We start from the raw sequence: 18,055 nt of genomic DNA on the forward strand, positions 1-18,055 counted from the left end.
TTACGAACGTACTTATATTTATATCATCGTTATAAAGAATATTTTCAGATTTTATTATAAGAACAAACCATAAATGAAGGTTATTCACAATAATATACAATTATAACAATTAAACATATATTATTGTTTTTTTAATAAACGTAATTATAAGTTTAACTTTACAAATAGGGAAGATTAACGTTTTCACAATTTCCGATTTTATAAACATTATTTAATGATTTATAATTTTGTTAAACTTTATTTGTAAACGAAATATAGCACACTATTTTTATAAACCCTATTAATGATTAATTATTATTTAGAGTTTACACCCCGCGCCCTGTTTGTCCAGGCGCCCTTTTTGTACGTACGCTCCTTTAAGACCTAGCAAACATTTTCCCACTGTCACTGCAGTACAGCCCTGGAATTTCCATGTGACTTCCTCAGATTTTCCATGGGCAAGGTCAGCTCAGTACTGGGTGGTTTCGGCTTGCCTGTAACAAAAACTTTGTAGGGACAATGAAGATGGGCTTGTTTACAAGACACCATATAGGATTTCTTACATCACTTGTCTCAAAAATAGATCCTTTTTTCTCTTGTGAAATAACTGTCATGTGTCCTTCTACTTATGAATATGATGTCATTTCAAATACAAGATCAAATAACAGTTCAATAGAATAATGTACCGGACATTGTGTTTTTGTACCACAAGCCGTCTTTTGTGTGTCGCCTTGTAACAGTGTATAAATACGTGAAGCTGGCTTTCTATAGTCATTCCTCTCTTGTAAGAGCTGCTTTATTACACCAATATTGGCCAATTTTCACATCCTATTCTACAATGATCAAGGTTGTGATTTTCTCCATGCTACTGGCTGCGGTGCTTGCTGGTCACAGCAGTCACGAGAGTGAAGGTAAGTGATTATTTCTTTTAGTGTATTGAGTGTTGGCTGATGTCATACAAATGTGTACAGCCCTAATTCATGTACATTTTTTATGTTTCATGCAGAATATTTCTTTCAGGTGGACCTGTAAGTACCTGTTTCTTAAAGGTGTACCCTGGGGGTACTAACCTTGGCTGACAAGTGCCAACAAGCAGACCCTAGGGTCCCAGCACTGGATCCCCTCTACTGAGAAAGGGGGGGGGGGGCTCCCTAGGATCCAGAGGCTTGCCCCTTTCTCAGTAGAGGGGATCCAGCCCTGGGATCCTGGGATCTGCTTGTTGGCACTCGTCGGCCTGTGCACATGCGCACTAGCACCTCTCCGTATAGGCTCTGTCGGAAATAGCAGAGTCCGATCGGGTCTGCTGTACTGCGAGGCATCTGCACAGTGGAGCAGACCCAATGGGGCTCAGCTATTTCAGCCAGGGCCTAAGCAGGAACTTGCTAGGGTGCCTGTGCGTAGCGGCAAATGATTTGTTATTGTTTTTTGGGGGGTTTTTTTGTCTAGAGGTCCCAGCACAAGATTGGGCTGGCTGAGGAGAAGGGGGGAAACCTCATTAGGACCCAGAGGCTTCCCCTTCTCAAGGTAAATAACCCCAAAGGGCATTTATTTTCCCTAACAGGTATCTGGAAAAGGGACAGATGGAAACCATGATTTAACCCCATATATATTATGTCAAAAGTTTAATTTAATTCCATGTATCAAACAGTAAAGGTAGTTTTAATCTTATAGAAAATGTGTCTCTACATGTAATTTCTCCGACAGTCCTATCCAAGCCCGGATTTACTTTACAGGAGCCTATAGGCACAGATGTCCTGGCACTTTAGACTTTGCCCTCTATGAAGCTACAAACTGAACCACATCAAAAGTGTGCTGGCTGGCCCAGCTGTCACTTCTCCCTTACTTCCCTTTCCTGTCATAGGTAGCTACAGGTGCCCCTTTGTATTAGGTAGCCAGAGGTATCTTCAGTATTAAGTTGCCCCTGAATGAAGGGAGATCTTATCAGTGGAATGCTGAGAGCAGGGTCTCATTTACAATACGCTTAGGACTCTGCATGGGGAAGGAAGGAGGGGGATGCTCTGGAAGGAGAGTGAGCCGCCTTTCCATCATCAGGCGCCTGTAGGCACTTGCCTACAGTGCCTTATGGTAAATCCGGCCCTGGTCCTATCAGCTCTGTTTAATCATGCCTTACCATTACTAAGCAGTATTTTTATTAAATGAGAAAACATTTAAAAAGTTGGCTTTCTTTTAAAAAAGCTGCTTCCTGTGAAATGTTTTAAATAATAATTATGGTGAACATGCACAAAAGTGGGTTAGATTCTTAAAAGTTGTGAAGTTCATTGTTATCATTTATTGTATTGTCTTCATTTTAAAAAGAAGAGAAAAGAGAAAACCCTGAAAGCTCTCATTTGTTATTTTCTTCTGCAAAGAATCTGCTGAAAGACGTGGCCATTGCCCGAGCATGTCCAGTAACTCCTGCACCGCTGCCTGCTCACCTTCTTGTGTGAATGGTACAAACTGCACCAGTGTGAACACCACCACAAGCTCAAACTGTACAACAGACGCCAGCTGCTCCGGAATCCTGAAGTGCTGTAAGACCCACTGTGGACTGAAGTGTGTAGATCCTGAGTACAGTAAGTAGACCAGTCAGTAGGTCAGTCTACCAAACATGACTTTTCCTTTATAACTGTAATCTAGGAAGCTGGGCCAGTTCTAGCTTCTTTTATTTCTGAGAGGCTCCAGCACAGAGCAACAACAGAGCGTTGTTACTGCTATGCAGTGCAGGTGACCATGCATTATACAGCAACACATGGCACCTGCACTGCTCTCCATTGCAGCACTGATTCCATTCAATGATACTGAATGGCAGGGGCGTAACTATAGGGTGCCCAGAGGTGTGGGGAGGCCCCAACTACTAACCGTTAATCCCAATGACACTCCAGATCAGGTGTGTTTGTGGCTACACATGTTATGAGTGTAAAGATCCTGATGGCCACACTTGTTTTATGATCCTTATAAGATAAGGCTGTAAGGGTAACCAAGGAGAGGCAAGGGAAGGTATGGGAACATTAAACGGGCCCCATCAAAGTTTTGCAGGGGGATGGGGGGGGGGCATGATTTGTAGTTACGCCACTGGGTGTCGTTACAGAGCCATGGCCCCAGTGCATATTTTTACTCTGCCCTCCTTCCCCAGGACTGTATGTATAATACTGACAAGCCACTGTGTGAAAGAAGTCTAATCTGCATTAAAGTGTACCCGAAGTGACATGTAACATGATGAGATAAACATGTGTATGTACAGAGCCAAACAGGTTAATAACTAGACCGTGTTCCTTTTTTTTCTTTTACTGCCTTAAAGAGCCTTAAAGTAACCTTAAAGGGGAACTTCAGCCTAAACAAACATACTGTCATTAAGTTACATTAGTTATTTTAATTAGAATAGATAGGTAATATAATTTTTTACCCACCCTGTTTTAAAAGAACAGGCAAATGTTTGTGATTCATGGGGGCTGCCATCTTTGTCATGGGGGCAGCCATCTTTTTGGTTGAAAGGAAGTGACAAGGAGCAGGAGACAGTTCCAACTGTCCTGTGTCCTGATAACCCCTCCCAGCTGCACACGCTAGGCTTCAAATGTCAAATTCAAAATGTAAAAAAAAAAAATTGCACCAAAACAGCAGAACGAGAGCAACAACATCAGAAATCCCATCATGCTTTGCAAAGCATCAGGGGAAAAAAAGCCCGGGCAGTTTTCTTCTGTGCAGCTAAAAATGAGGCTTGGATAAGAGAAACAAAGTTCTGATGCTGTGAAACTGTTAAAGAAACACCAGGCCTTTTCAGTGCTGCTGAGTCGATTTTTAGTCCGGAGGTTCACTTTAAGGCAAGCAACAGCTTCTCTCTTGCCAGACCCATGTTGGATTGTATTGTAACCTTCACTGATAAAAAATTACAGCCATAAAACTTTTCCCGGCAAAAAAGAGCTTCTGAGAGCAGGAGATAGATTAAAAAGAAGTCAGCAGTTCATGTACTTTAACTGTGGGACACTTAATAGGCTGCCCTTAAAGCGGATCTGAGATGAAAAACTAACTATAACAAGTAACTTGTCTATATATCTTATCTAAAGCAAATCTAGCTGCAAACAGCTCCAATAGAATATGATTATTTCTTCCTGTGATACAATGACAGCAGCCATGTTGTTTGTAAACATTACACACAGGCAAGCTTATCTGCATCTTCAGCACTCAGCCTGTGAAAAAAACCTAATCCCCCCTCCTCCCCTCTGCCTCTGATATCTCTGGCTAGTAATACCTCTCCCTCCTCCTGCCCAGACTGAGCTCCCATGAGCCCTTGCCACTGTCTGAAAATGTCAAGGCTCTCTGAAAAGCTGTGGGTGAGGCTTGTTTAGTTTATAGGGAATTATAGTATTAAAACAAAAACAAAAAAAGTATTTGGCTTGAGGAATGCCCTATAAACAATAGGAAAGGAACACAATTATGCAATTAGTAAATGTTCATCTCGGATCCACTTTAAGCAGAGACAATAAAACATTATATCTACATAGTAAATGTTTAAACATAAAAAGAAACCACGGGACAGCTAAAAAAAAAAATCATTTTTAGGCATAGGAGGGTAAATACAATTGTTTATCCCAACAGTTTATTTTCACCTCAGGTTCACCTTTTGCCAGCTGTTTTGGTTTTTTTTTTTCAATGTGTGCTGCAGTGACATGTTGTTTTAATGCCCCCCCTCCACCCAGTTTGCCTCCCCCAGCAGGTTATAAAGCAGAGTGTGGGCGGAAGAGCGATTTCATATTCACCTGTCCGGATGCTGGATCAGCGCTCCTCTTACTCCAAAGGAGTAATGCTGGATCCACACGGTGCGTTCACGCACTCGATTTCCCGCTCGATTCCCGTTGATTCCCGTCGATTCGTTTATTTCCTTCATGTCCGATTTGGATTTCGATGGATCGTTATGTCGATTTGCATGCAAAGTATGCCGAATCGACCTAACGATCCATCGAAATCCAAATCGAACATGTTGGAAATAAACGAATCGATGGGAATCGAGCGGGAAATCGAGTGCGTGAACGCACCGTGTGGATCCAGCATTAGACTTTACCCTATTAACAGTCCCACTTAAGTTGTCTCATTTTAGTCAACTCATAGCAGGGCAGAGGCGGCCTGCAAAACTCGGGCTGCCTAATGCAGCCTAATGCATAGCGGGCACAGGAAGCACTTTCATATTTGCACACTGGATCGGTTCTCCTCTTCCTCAGGGAGTGGGCACTGCAATGCCGACATCTTCTTCTGGGTTCCGATCACATAATATGACTTGTGATTGGGACCCAGAGGATGGCGTCAGCATTACAGCTCTACTCGGGGATGGAAGAGGGGTGATGGAAGAGACTTTTCCACTACCGAGCGGTGCTGCAATGCTGACACCATCCTCTGGGTCCCAATCATGTCATATCATGTGATCGGAACCCAGAAGAAGATGCCGGCATTACAGGGCCTGCTCCAGAGGAAAAGAAGAGAGCTGATCCAGCGTCCGGACAGGTAAATATGAAAGAGCTCCCTGCGCCCGCTCTGCATTAGGCTGCATTTGTTGGTCTCCGCTGCGGGCCACAAGTTTTCTAAACCGAGACAACTTAGGTGGAGCTGCTACTCCTTTGGCTACAACAGGGGTCTTTCCATGGAAAAGAGCGGGTGGTTTCAGCACGATAGGTTTGAGCACTAATACTTGGGTAAATCACTTGCGTTATCTACCTTTGGCAGTGTGACTGGGCACCGGAGGCGATTTCAGCAGAAGGGTGGAGGATTGTTCTCCACAGCCCCGTGGAATTTTAGATGATAACAAATTTGCTGTGTACAAGTTTCTTAGCCCCTCCTCACCATCGCTCAGGGGGTACCAGCAAATTCAAGTGACGGCTTCACCTGGGAGTTGTCTGACCAAGAAGAGACTTACTCCGTCAAATAAGAGTATTTTGCCAAAACATTGCTTATAGCAGTCGGGTTGTATGGGAGTGAGTTTTTGTGCAGTGGAATTTTGTTTTAACATCACAGCACTGCTACTGTGCTCCCTTTTTGTTTTCAGAAGCATCTTCCTTGAACAGAAGTTGCTAAGTCTAGCACCTTACTATTTGAGCAGTTAGACTTAGCAACTGCCATTTAGGTAATGCTTCTAAAAATAAAATACCTTAACAATTCCCTCATGAGGAGGTGGACTAGTCCAAAACCTGTCAGGCCTGTTAGATTTAAATTGCTTACTTTGTTCGCTATAGTGGTCCTTTAATTATGCCTTCATGTATACTGCACTTGTGTATGCAGGTATAGGACCTTCCAGTTCTTTAACATTATACCCAAGAAAAATGGAGTAAAAAACTTACTTCTAAAATTACATTTAGAGTTGAGCTGAAATTTTCGTAATTTCGCATTACTAAAATTACGCATGCGAAATTTGCGATTACGATGCGAAATTACAGTAGCGTAATTGCCATTAAAATCGTAATTGAAAATACCGTAAGCGTAATTTTCAACGCGTAATTTCGCGTTTCGTTCATGCCGTAATTTCGCATTAAACGCTACCGTAATTTCGCGTTAAACCGTAACGCTCCGTATAGTATAAAAAAGCCGCCGACTTTAAGGGTTAATAGCAAAGCCCCCTTAAATGCTAAGAGCCTCAAATTTGGAGAATATATTAAGGAGATCAGGAGTAATAAGAGGAAAACATTTTTTTTCAAAAAGACCTTATAGTTTTTGAGAAAATCGATGTTAAAGTTTCAAAGGAAAAATGTAAACATTTAAAAACCCGCCGACTTTAACGGTTAATAGCAAAGCCTGCTTAAAGTTTAGGAACACCAAATTCCCAGGGTATATTAAGGGGATCAGTGGGAATAAGAGGAAAAAAATGTTTTTCAAAAAGACCTTATAGTTTTTGAGAAAATCGATTTTTAAGTTTCAAGGGCGAAAATGTCTTTTAAATGCAGAAAATGTCAGTTTTTTTTGCACAGGTAACAATAGTGTATTATTTTCATAGATTCCCCCAAGTGGGAAGAGTTTTACTTACTTCGTTCTGAGTGTGGGAAATATAAAAAAAAAACGACGTGGGGTCCCCCCTCCCAGACCTCTTTAACCCCTTGTCCCCCATGCAGGCTGGGATAGCCAGAATGCGGAGCACCGGCCGCGTGGGGCTCCGCACCCTGACTATACCAGCCCGCATGGTCCATGGATTGGGGGGTCTCGGAAGGGGAGGGGCAGCCATGCTTTCCCCTCCCCCTCCGAGCCCTTGTCCAATCCAAGGACAAGGGGCTCTTCTCCACCTCCGATGGGCGGTGGAGGTGGAGGCCGCAATTTCCTGGGGGGGGGGGGGGGGGGTTCATGGAGGAATCTGGGAGTCCCCTTTAAAAAGGGGTCCCCCAGATGCCCACCCCCCCTCCCAGGAGAAATGAGTATAGAGGTACTTGTACCCCTTACCCATTTCCTTTAAGAGTTAAATGTAAATAAACACACAAACACTTAGAAAAAGTATTTTAATTGAACAAAAAACATAACCACGAAAAAAGTCCTTTAATATTCTTAATTAACCATTAATACTTACCTGTCCCTTTAAATAAATGATCCCTCGAAATAGCCTCGGAAATGTTCTATCAGTTACAATGTAACAAAGTTATTACAATGTAACAACTTTGTTACATTGTAACTACGCCGCACCCGACGTCACTCGCCGCTCAGCCGCCGCAGCATACACTTATAGGTCCGTGCAGGACGCTAAGTCCCCGCAGCTCTCGCTGTCCACCCCGCCCACATCTGTCACCCACATGTGAGTGACATGTGGGTGACATGTGGGAGAGGCGGGGAGGGCAGCGGAGCCGGCGGGGACTTAGCGTCCTGCACGGACCCGACAGAGCTCTGAGCTATATAGCTCAGAGCTCTCTAAAGCATCTTTGTATTTGGGCTCCAAGGAGCCCCATTGGTCCTTAGCAGACCAATGGGGTTCCTTCTGATTTGAAGGAACCCCATTGGTCTGCTAAGGACCAATGGGGCTCCTTGGAGCCAAAATACAAAGATGCTTTAGAGAGCTCTGAGCTATGTAGCTCAGAGCTCTGTCGGGTCCGTGCAGCGCAGAAGCGTATGCGGTGGCGGCGAGTGACGTCGGGTGCGGCGTAGTTACAATGTAACAAAGTTGTTACATTGTAATAACTTTGTTACATTGTAACTGATAGAACATTTCCGAGGCTATTTCGAGGGATCATTTATTTAAAGGGACAGGTAAGTATTAATGGTTAATTAAGAATATTAAAGGACTTTTTTCGTGGTTATGTTTTTTGTTCAATTAAAATACTTTTTCTAAGTGTTTGTGTGTTTATTTACTGTTAACTCTTAAAGGAAATGGGTAAGGGGTACAAGTACCTCTATACTCATTTCTCCTGGGAGGGGGGGTGGGCATCTGGGGGACCCCATCGGAGGTGGAGAAGAGCCCCTTGTCCTTGGATTGGACAAGGGCTCGGAGGGGGAGGGGAAAGCTTGGCTGCCCCTCCCCTTCCGAGACTCCCCAATCCATGGACCATGCGGGCTGGTATAGTCAGGGTGCGGAGCCTCACGCGGCCGGTGCTCCGCATTCTGGCTATCCCAGCCTGCATGGGGGACAAGGGGTTAAAGAGGTCTGGGAGGGAGGTCCCCACGTCGTTTTTTTTTATATTTCCCACACTCAAAACGAAGTAAGTAAAACTCTTCCCACATGGGGGAATCTATGAAAATAATACACTATTGTTACCTGTGCAAAAAAAACTGACATTTTCCGCATTTAAAAGACATTTTCGCCCTTGAAACTTAAAAATCGATTTTCTCAAAAACTATAAGGTCTTTTTGAAAAAAAATTTCTTTCCTCTTATTCCCACTGATCCCCTTAATATACCCTGGGAATTTGGTGTTCGTAAACTTTAAGCAGGCTTTGCTATTAACCGTTAAAGTCGGCGGGTTTTTAAATGTTTACATTTTTCCTTTGAAACTTTAACATCGATTTTCTCAAAAACTATAAGGTCTTTTTGAAAAAAAAAAATTTCCTCTTATTCCTTCTGATCTCCTTAATATATTCTCCAAATTTGAGGCTCTTAGCATTCAAGGGGGCTTTGCTATTAACCCTTAAAATCGGCGGCTACCTAACATTGATCCATGCGTCAACTTTTCCGCTTCGGGAGCATGGCCATACGCATTCATTTCGTAATACCCGTTGCAATGCGAAAATTACGCGAAAAATACGCTTATGCGAAATTTCGCAAAATCCTTCTTCATTACGATTATGTACTTACGGCCATAAACGTAATTACACTAATTACGCGAAATTTCGCGAAATCGTAATTACGCCATTACGCTCATCTCTAAATTTAATTTGCCAATTTTAGGCATTGCATTATACAGCAATTATATGTTAATCTTTTATTCTAGAGACGGTATGTAGTGAAGATGAAGACTGCCCAGAGACCCTGGTCTGTTGTAAGAAGAGCTGTGTCGCTGTGTGTGCACCTTCTAAGCCTTTCCTACCAGGGAAGAAGCCAGGAAAGAATTGGTAAGTTGACTTCCATTATCAGCATACTCTGTGCTTTCTAAATTGAGTTATTATTCTGACCATTAATCTTTTCTTGATACTAAAACAGGTGATGGAGCAAGAAGGAAGGTCCCAGCTTCCCAGGAGACTAAGCAAATATGATTGAAAAAGTTCTAATAAACTTTGTAGTAGACAGCAGTATTTGCATAGTGTGTGAGTGGTGTTTATTATTTTGTTTTTTATTTCTTCTACTGACTACAGTAAACAGTTTTCAATGGCAACCGTCAGAAGAGGCTGCTTCCACCTGCTTTCAGCAGTCACAGCAAAAGTGGGTGAGGAAAGAATACAGGCAGTATGCAGTAATGGGTGTGGAGGCCCTGAAGTTTATCTTGTATGGTAGACTAGACCGTAAGGGAGATTCTGAAGTCTACCTTAAAGAGACTCAGAGATGAGTCAAGTGGCAGTTCTTTACTTACCTCCAGCCCCATAAGCATGGATGTGTTCCTTGCTGTCCTCCCGTAGTCCTCACAGAATCATTAGTTCAGACGCAATCAACCCCCAGTACTCGGCTCAGTCAGGCTCAGTCTGACTGAGTGATGTCAGCCAGGGTCTTCTGCGCTAGCGCATAAGGTCCGCGCATGCGCAGAAGGCCCCCTGCTGACGTCACTGAGCTGAATACTGGAGAAGATTGCGGCTTAACAGAGGCACATGGGAAGACGGCGAGGGATGCATCCGTGCTTATGGGGCTGGAGGAAGCCCCGGGTAAGTAAAAAAATGGCCACTTGACTCTTCTCTGAGTCTCTTTAAATGAGGCCAGAGGGGTCTGATGGATTCAAATCATGACCAGGCTCTTTCATGACACTTAAAGCAGTGTTCCCCAACCCTGTCCTCAAGGCCCACCAAAAGTGCATGTTTTGTGGAAATCCACAGAGGTAGTAAATCAGCTCTGCTGCAACAATAATTACCTCACCTGTAAATGTGTGTGGTTTTCTGCAAAACATGTACTGTTGGTGGGCCTTGAGGACAGGGTTTGGGAACTCTAACGTGAAACTTTGGATGCCCCCCCCCCCTCGCTTTCTGCACAGGTAAACTAAAACTAAGATACATAAACAATACTAACATACATAGACATATGGCTATGGCAGGGATTAGATTGTGATCACCTCTGAGGGACAGTTAAGTGACAAGACAATACTCTGTGAAATGCTGCATAAGATGTCAGCTCTGTATAAACACTTTTTTGTTATAAATTTAAAAAAACAGCCTGCCAGCGCCAATTGCTGACTGGCAGGCTGATCGCCGGGGTCCACTGTGTTTACTGACAGGAGCTCGCACTTGTGGGAGCGCGAGCTCCCGTCAAATCTCGCTCCTCACGAGATGACACTATATGGCAGTGCTGAGGAACAACAGAGCCTCTCTGCCGCCCCAATGTGCGTTAGGCGGTTGGCAAGAGGTTAATCACAAGATGAAATCAGCATGCAGCTAATCTTCTCAGATTTGTCATTGACATCTGATTTGCATGCTTGTTCAGGGTCTATGGCTTAAAGCATTAGAGACAGAGGGTCAGCAGGACAACCAGGCAATGTGCATTGTTTAAAAAAGAAAATAAACATGTCAGCATCCATATCCTTCTCACCTCTGGTTTCCTTTAAGTAGTTAAATTCAACCCCTGTTATGCTGGGCAGAGTAAAAAAAAAAAAAAACAAGCTGATGCACTATAATGTATAATCTTAATTGTACAATCTTACCAATTCCATGTAGTCTGAGAGCATAACAAAACAATCTATTCAAACTATGTTCAATCAGCTGGCCCTTATACTACACAGGTATGGTAAGATTGCACAATCAATATTATATGGTGTATGGCCGCCTAAACCAATCGACTCTACAGTTTAGAAGTGAAAAATCCAGGGACGCCACTGGATAATGAAATTAAATCTTTAATTCCTTATCCTACTCAAAAAAAGATTGCCTAAAAAGTGAATTTGAGAAATCAGTAGGCCTAAATGGCATATTTTAAGTAGTAAGTACCTACATTTCTTTGCAAGAGTATTGCTAGGATACCAAAAGGGGAGAAGTCTAGGGTTTCCTGTGAGGTTACCTAGAAAGAAAAAAGACAGAAAGAAACCAGGAGCACCATATAGTATAGTATGTTTGCCAATGGACAACAAATAGCAATCTAATCAATAATGGCACTCACAAAATAAAAAAGACTCCTCAGAATTCGGATATCTGCAGAAATACAGAGCTTGGAAGCATTGGACCAATCAGAGGATGTAGAGTCAACTCGGAAATATTTGGTCAATCAGACAACGCAAAAAAATTACCAAAAAAAGACTCCTCAGAATGTAGATTTCTGCGGAAATACCGCATTACCGCAATTTCCTTTGATGGGGGTTTTACCTGGAGCTCTCTGTCTAGCGATCACATTGTCTATTGCTGGGATGCTTGTTTATTGTAAATCTTCATCATGTATCTTATGTATGCATTGAAGTTCTTGGCTGGATCTTGCTTCAGGTGGTTTATTATTTTGTCTGCCTTCATTTCCCCAGTGTTAATTCTCATCAACATATCCTCAAAATGCATCTTAAATGCTTTTGGGATTCTTCCGCCAGTTTCCATGTTACAAAGAGAGGACTTGCTCTTCTCAATAAACTCCTGAAGTATGATTTTACATTCAGGCGATGATGAAAGCATGGGTCTTACAGCTGCATCCCATTCGTCCAATAATGCAAAGAGCTCTGGATGCTCGTGAGCACATGTGGCTGAGTTGGCTGAAAAACATAAGAAATTACCTTATATATGTGATGTGCCATATATGCATTACCTAGGCACATCCCAGAAAACTGGTCTATTATATACAAAAAAAACCACACCTGAATTGGCATCTTCTAAACTGAATAGAGCGAGTCAATCCCTGTTCATGCAACACAAGGTCTGGGGGACAAGCTCTATTATGTACCTATTTAAAGAGACTCTGTAACAAAATTTTGAGCCTTATTTCTTCTATTCTATAAGTTCCTATACCTGTTCTGATGTGGTCTGTCTTACTGCAACCTTTTCTAGTTGCACTGTCTCTGTAATAAATCTTATCTCCTTTCCTCTGTCGTGTCTGTCAGGCAGAGGCTGGAATGTGTGGAATGTGCAGCACTGCTTGTCATTGGCAGAAGCTTTACACACCCCCTCCAAGCTCTGCATGGATCACACAGTAAGCTGTTCTCAGCCTATGATACTCCGGTTAGAAGCCAGTCATTTGTTTGTAAACACTGCCTAAAACTGTTGATTACAAGCCAGGATTGCAGCAGGGAGTGACAGAAACAGCACAGAGGGGGCCCAGGAGAACATAAGGAATAGAATGGTATGCTTTTTATTGTAAGAATATTAGAGTACAGATTCTCTTTAAGGTAAATAAACTAAAATGTAACTTTTATAAAATCAATTAACTTCCCTAGCAGTATGATAACTTCCTGATTTAAAAATGGTGCAAAAATGGTTCCTGGTCTAAAAATCTTTTAGACCCTAAAAGAAAATCTAGATCTGTTGCAGCCCTGTATGCTTGAGGAATGCCCTATAAACAATAGGAAAGGAACACAATTATGCAATAAGTAAAAGTACACCTCGGATCCACTTTACGGTTTCTGACAATTTTGGCATATCAGTTGGGCTTGATTCACTAACCGGCGGTAAGCCGGTTAGTGTGCCCTAAGTGTTAGTGTGCGCAAACCACGGCGTTAGGTGGTTTGCGCCCACAAAGTTGAAACAATCCCGCTCACTGCGCGCGCAGCGCAGGTAATAGTGCGCATTGCTGGCCCTTAAAAGTTGTACCCGATGCGACGAAAATGACGCATTGGGTGCCCGTTAAGCAGTGCTATGATGCGCCATTTTTGTCGCATTGGGTGCTAAGGGCCAGCGGGTGCAATGTTCTCGTCGCACCGTGCACTAATATCTGCGCACCCGCGCTGCACGCGCAGTGCACGGGCCGCGCGCAAAGTAGGTTTGCGCACACTAACGGCCAAAAGGGGCTTTTCACACTGGCGCTAACACTTAGCGCCAGTTAGTGAATCAAGCCCAGTTGTGTCATTATTGATACAGCAATAACTTTTCATTACCTATACATATCTGTCTATTATTTTTCAGAAGAAACTTCAGAAAATAAGGCATAAACGCAAAAAAATACGCATTTTTTCATCTTTACTCCTTCCTAATTTTTACATGACAAGTGCCACAGTTGTAAAACAGCTCAAAATACATTTCTTGGCTCATCCTGGTTGCACGCACATACACAAGTCTCACATCCAGGAACCATGCATACACCCCTCTGCTACAGGTCATTGCGGGGTCTCTTTAAAACAATCAAACTTGCTTGTATGTAGATAGCAGAATTCCTGATAAGGTACATAAACAGTTTGATCAGATGATAATTTGTATGGCTCTCATCTGTTGGTCACAACCACAGTCGTTACCTGTGTAGGCTAAAACAAGAGGTCATCAGAACAAATCAAAGCCTTAGAAATCTATCACATGATCAAACTGATCGCTTGCTTTTCCATGTGTTCTGCAACATTACATTGAAGATGAGTAAGTTGAAGGAAACATTCCAGAACCAATACACTGAGGTTCAAACACAGTACAACCATTGTGAAATTATATAGATTTTTACTAGCAAGAAGTCTTGAATCAGGATGATACCATTTATTGAATATCCTAAAAGAATAAGAGTAAACTTTCGGCTGTGCAGCCTTCATCAGACTTCAATCCTGTTTGCTTACAAGATGTTGGAACAGACTACATGCCATCTAAATGAGGTGAGAGGTTGTTAGCTGATTTATGACTCATAGATAAGACTCCTTGTTTACTCAGTCCTCACACAATTGGGACTGTCACCGAGGCATCATAAATTCCAAGTTCACAAGTTTAGCTACAAGCAAAGTGAATGCAATATAGATTGAGAAAGCATTATGGCATTAAATATCACCAACCTTATACCAATATAAAAAGTTTTTGTCCTTAGTCAAGCCTTTGTCCACAGCTTTGAACCAATGTGTAAATGTTGTCTCTTCCATTAATCTTTCTTTAGACAACTTGAGGCCACCTTTCGGGGCAGTGACACGAACATCATTTAGGTTGCGTCCATGGAAAATGGTATCATTCTGATACCAAAACATCTTACTTTTACTGACGGCTAACATGGTACAATACTCTACTGCTACTACTATAGATTTTTATATAATAACTTATAAATCCATCTCTAATATAGTTTGCCTATGTGAAATAAGGAATTAAAGAGTTAAGTTGAAAAAAAATCAGTTTAATTTACCTAGAGCTTCTTGCAGCCCCCTGGAGTCATCTTGTGCCCGCACCCGTCCTTCCAAGACCCTCCAGCAAGCAGTGTTGACCCCCTCAAAGCTGGTCGGTTGCAGCCAGTTGGAGGTACTGCGCATGTGCAGCCCCTGGAGCCGCATGCACCCTGATCATGCTCCTGGTGCATGGAGCATTGTGCGCATGCCCAGTAGCGATTTTCCCATGCTGCCTATGTGTAGAGTGCTGCCATGCACGAGACAGCGATGAGGAGGCGCATTGCCGGCCAGCTTTGAGGGAGGCACAGCTACTGGCCAGAGAGTCTCGGAAGGACGATACTGGCATAGGATGACTGCAAGAAGCACCAGGTAAGTTAGAGTGACTTTTTTTCTATTTAGACTTCCTTTATTGGTTCAGTGTTACCTTCTACAGGACATCTCAGTAAGAGAAGAAACAGGAGAGCAGTATAGCGGAGCATGACTATCATAGTTAATGCAGTGATTTTATGGTGCCATGGGGAACAGGTATATATTGGCTTTATCTTCAATTAAACATGCATGAATGTGGGAGAACTTGTCACCGGCAATTAAAGAATTAAATCCTAACTAAAATGTCACCATTCATTTCAGTCATTTTGAGTTTGGTGTTTATATGACTTTTAATTCGTTTTTGTTCCATAGTAATATTTGACCTTTCATGTGATATTTGACCCTTTGTGTGAGCATGTGAAAGTAATATTATGTTTCATGGTTTCTTCAGTTATCTAATTGTGACATAAGTTGCCACCTCAACCTCCTCTATAATCAATAACTTTATTGTCCGGGCTCAAATCCTTTAGGCCATGATCACAGTGGCCATTGTGTTGTGTTCCCTGTGACAGCAGGAACACAAAGCAACAGACCAAGACAACTGTTCCGCACCTAACATCGAATACAGTGAAGCATACAATCGATAAAAAGTATCAGAGGTGTAACTAGATGGGAGCATAACTAGAGGGGTGACTAGACTGTGATCGCAAGGGAGCCCAGAGCTGTGAGGGGCCCAAACTACCAACCTTCCCTTCCTCTGATACAGGGCAATATACTTCAGATCAGATGTTTTGGTGGCTACACTTGTTATGGGTGTGGCCTCACTTGTTTTATGACCCTCGTGAGATGGGCCTCAAGGCCGTAAAGGGTGAACAGGGGAGTCAAGGAAAAGGGGGTGAACATTGGGGGGGCCCCAAAGTTTTGCTGAGGGGCCCATGATGAATTGTAGTTATGCCACTGAAAAGTATGCGTCACGTTTAGTGTTGTGTGTTTAGTGGTACCATACCACAGCCTGTTATACTGCACCGCAGCACTGTGAGCAATGAGCATTGCATAGGTGGTGCATTACAGTGTGGTAGGCCATTGCACTGCAACGCACCAATGTGAATGTGGCCTGAGAATTTGTATTGCTTTCGAAATCCAGTGGTATGAAAAATATCTTCTGCTATGGGTCACATGATGTCAAGCTATTGTACACGTCAAATGAAAGAAAGCTGAAACAATGCAACCTGTTTTACCATGAAACCTGTGGAGTCATGTTGACATTTGTAGGATTGCGTAGGATTGCGTACACACTGCGTACTCCGTCATGAAAATCACTACTCTTTCTATTCACATATGCAAATTTACACCACCGATAAGTAGTGATGTAGCGAACATCACATTTTCAGACCGCAAATATTCATGAACCGACTGTTTGCAGCAGGCTTCATAGACTTAAATGACAGACGAACAGCCGCCGACTTTAGCAGTTAATAGCAAAGCCCCCTTACCTGCTAGAAACACCAAATTTTCAGGGTATGTGGAGGAGGACAGTGGATACAAGCAGGGCTGGTTCTAGCAACAATAGGGCACTGGGGCGAAAGTAACTTCGGGGGCCCCCTAACAACCCCCCCACACTACCCCCAAACCAACTCACCCCCAGGGCTCCTGAGCTGGCTGCCAAGCCTGACCCAATTCTCCCTCTCCCATCACACAATATCATCAGGTGTCCATCAATTGTACCCTAAAAAGCATTTTTTGCATTCCCATTAATCACCTCCTTTTCCTATACAGAGTAAACACACAGCATCCCCACTGTCATGGGTCATCATATCTGGAGGGGCACCTTGTGGGGCCCCCACAGGCTCTGGGGCCCTGGGGCAATTGCCCCCTTTGCCTCTATGGTAGCGCCGGCCCTGGATACAAGAAGAACATTTTTTTTCAAAAAGACCTTATAGTTTTTGAGAAAATCGATTTTAAAGTTACAATACACTCAGAACATACATTTTATAATTGATAGCTGATGACCAGGTGTTGCCCGGATATGTATTTGGCTGGTGTCAGCTCCACCCACTTTTTCTAACCCTAAAACACAAACACTCAATGACCAAGTTTGTGAGCTTTGGCATCAATAATTTGTATATTCCCATAGAAATTAAACAAATCAGCTTGGCTGTTTGTGACTCTGCCCCTCTCCAGCATTTAAACCCCAGTCACCCAATGACCAACTGTAGCAAGCTTGAGGCATCTGCTATTAACAGTGTAAAAATGGCAGCAATTTAAGTATTGCCCTTGAAAATCAACAGGTGAATTTTGATTGGCTGTTATAGGCTCTATCCACTTTCCTGAATATTAATCTCAGTCACCCAGTAACCACAAGCAAAGTTTGAGAACCCTGCTATTAACAGTGTAAGAAGGCCTGCAGTTTATATTTTCCCAGGGAAATTTGTTTTTGGCTCTTCCCACTTTTTGTAACCTGGACATACAGCCACCCAATGACCAAGTTTGTGAGCTTTCAGATCCTTGACATCAATAAAAACAAATCTGATTGGCTGTATGCGGGTCTGCCCCTTTATGAATTTGAACCCCAGTGACCCAATAACCAACTGTACCAGGTTTGAGGCTTGTGCCATTAACAGTACAAGAATGGCTGCAACTTCAATATTCCCCTTGAAAATTAACAGATGAATATTGATTGGCTTTTTGAGGCTCCACCCACTTTTCTGAATATTAATCCCAGACAGTCACCCAGTAACCAATTGTGCAAAGTTTGAGAACTCTGCCATTAACAGTGAAGAAGGGCTGCAGTTTACATTTTCCCAGCAAAATCTGTTTTTGACTCTTCCCAGTTTTTGTAACCTTGATACACAGTCACTCAATGACCAAGTTTGTGAGCTTTCGGGTTCCTGGCATCAGAATTGTGTGAATGGAAGCAGTTTATCCAGCAAAGAAATCTGAGTGGCTGTTTGTGGCTCCGACCCTTTAGTGAATTTGAACCCCAGTCAGT

General features: G+C 42.8%; 1 protein-coding gene across 1 annotated transcript; it reads left to right on the top strand.

Annotated features, from left to right (window-relative positions):
* Window positions 1-773: 773 nt before the first annotated feature.
* Window positions 774-9,657, top strand: LOC137535713 (waprin-Phi1-like). The gene is made up of 4 exons (XM_068257586.1): window positions 774-890; window positions 2,349-2,552; window positions 9,361-9,481; window positions 9,570-9,657. The coding sequence occupies exons 1-4, from the start codon at window positions 818-820 to the stop codon at window positions 9,571-9,573; spliced, it is 402 nt and encodes a 133-aa protein (XP_068113687.1). The 5' UTR covers window positions 774-817; the 3' UTR covers window positions 9,574-9,657.
* Window positions 9,658-18,055: the final 8,398 nt, after the last annotated feature.

Source organism: Hyperolius riggenbachi, chromosome 10, assembly GCF_040937935.1.
Source record: "Hyperolius riggenbachi isolate aHypRig1 chromosome 10, aHypRig1.pri, whole genome shotgun sequence".
NCBI classification, from domain to species: domain Eukaryota; kingdom Metazoa; phylum Chordata; class Amphibia; order Anura; family Hyperoliidae; genus Hyperolius; species Hyperolius riggenbachi.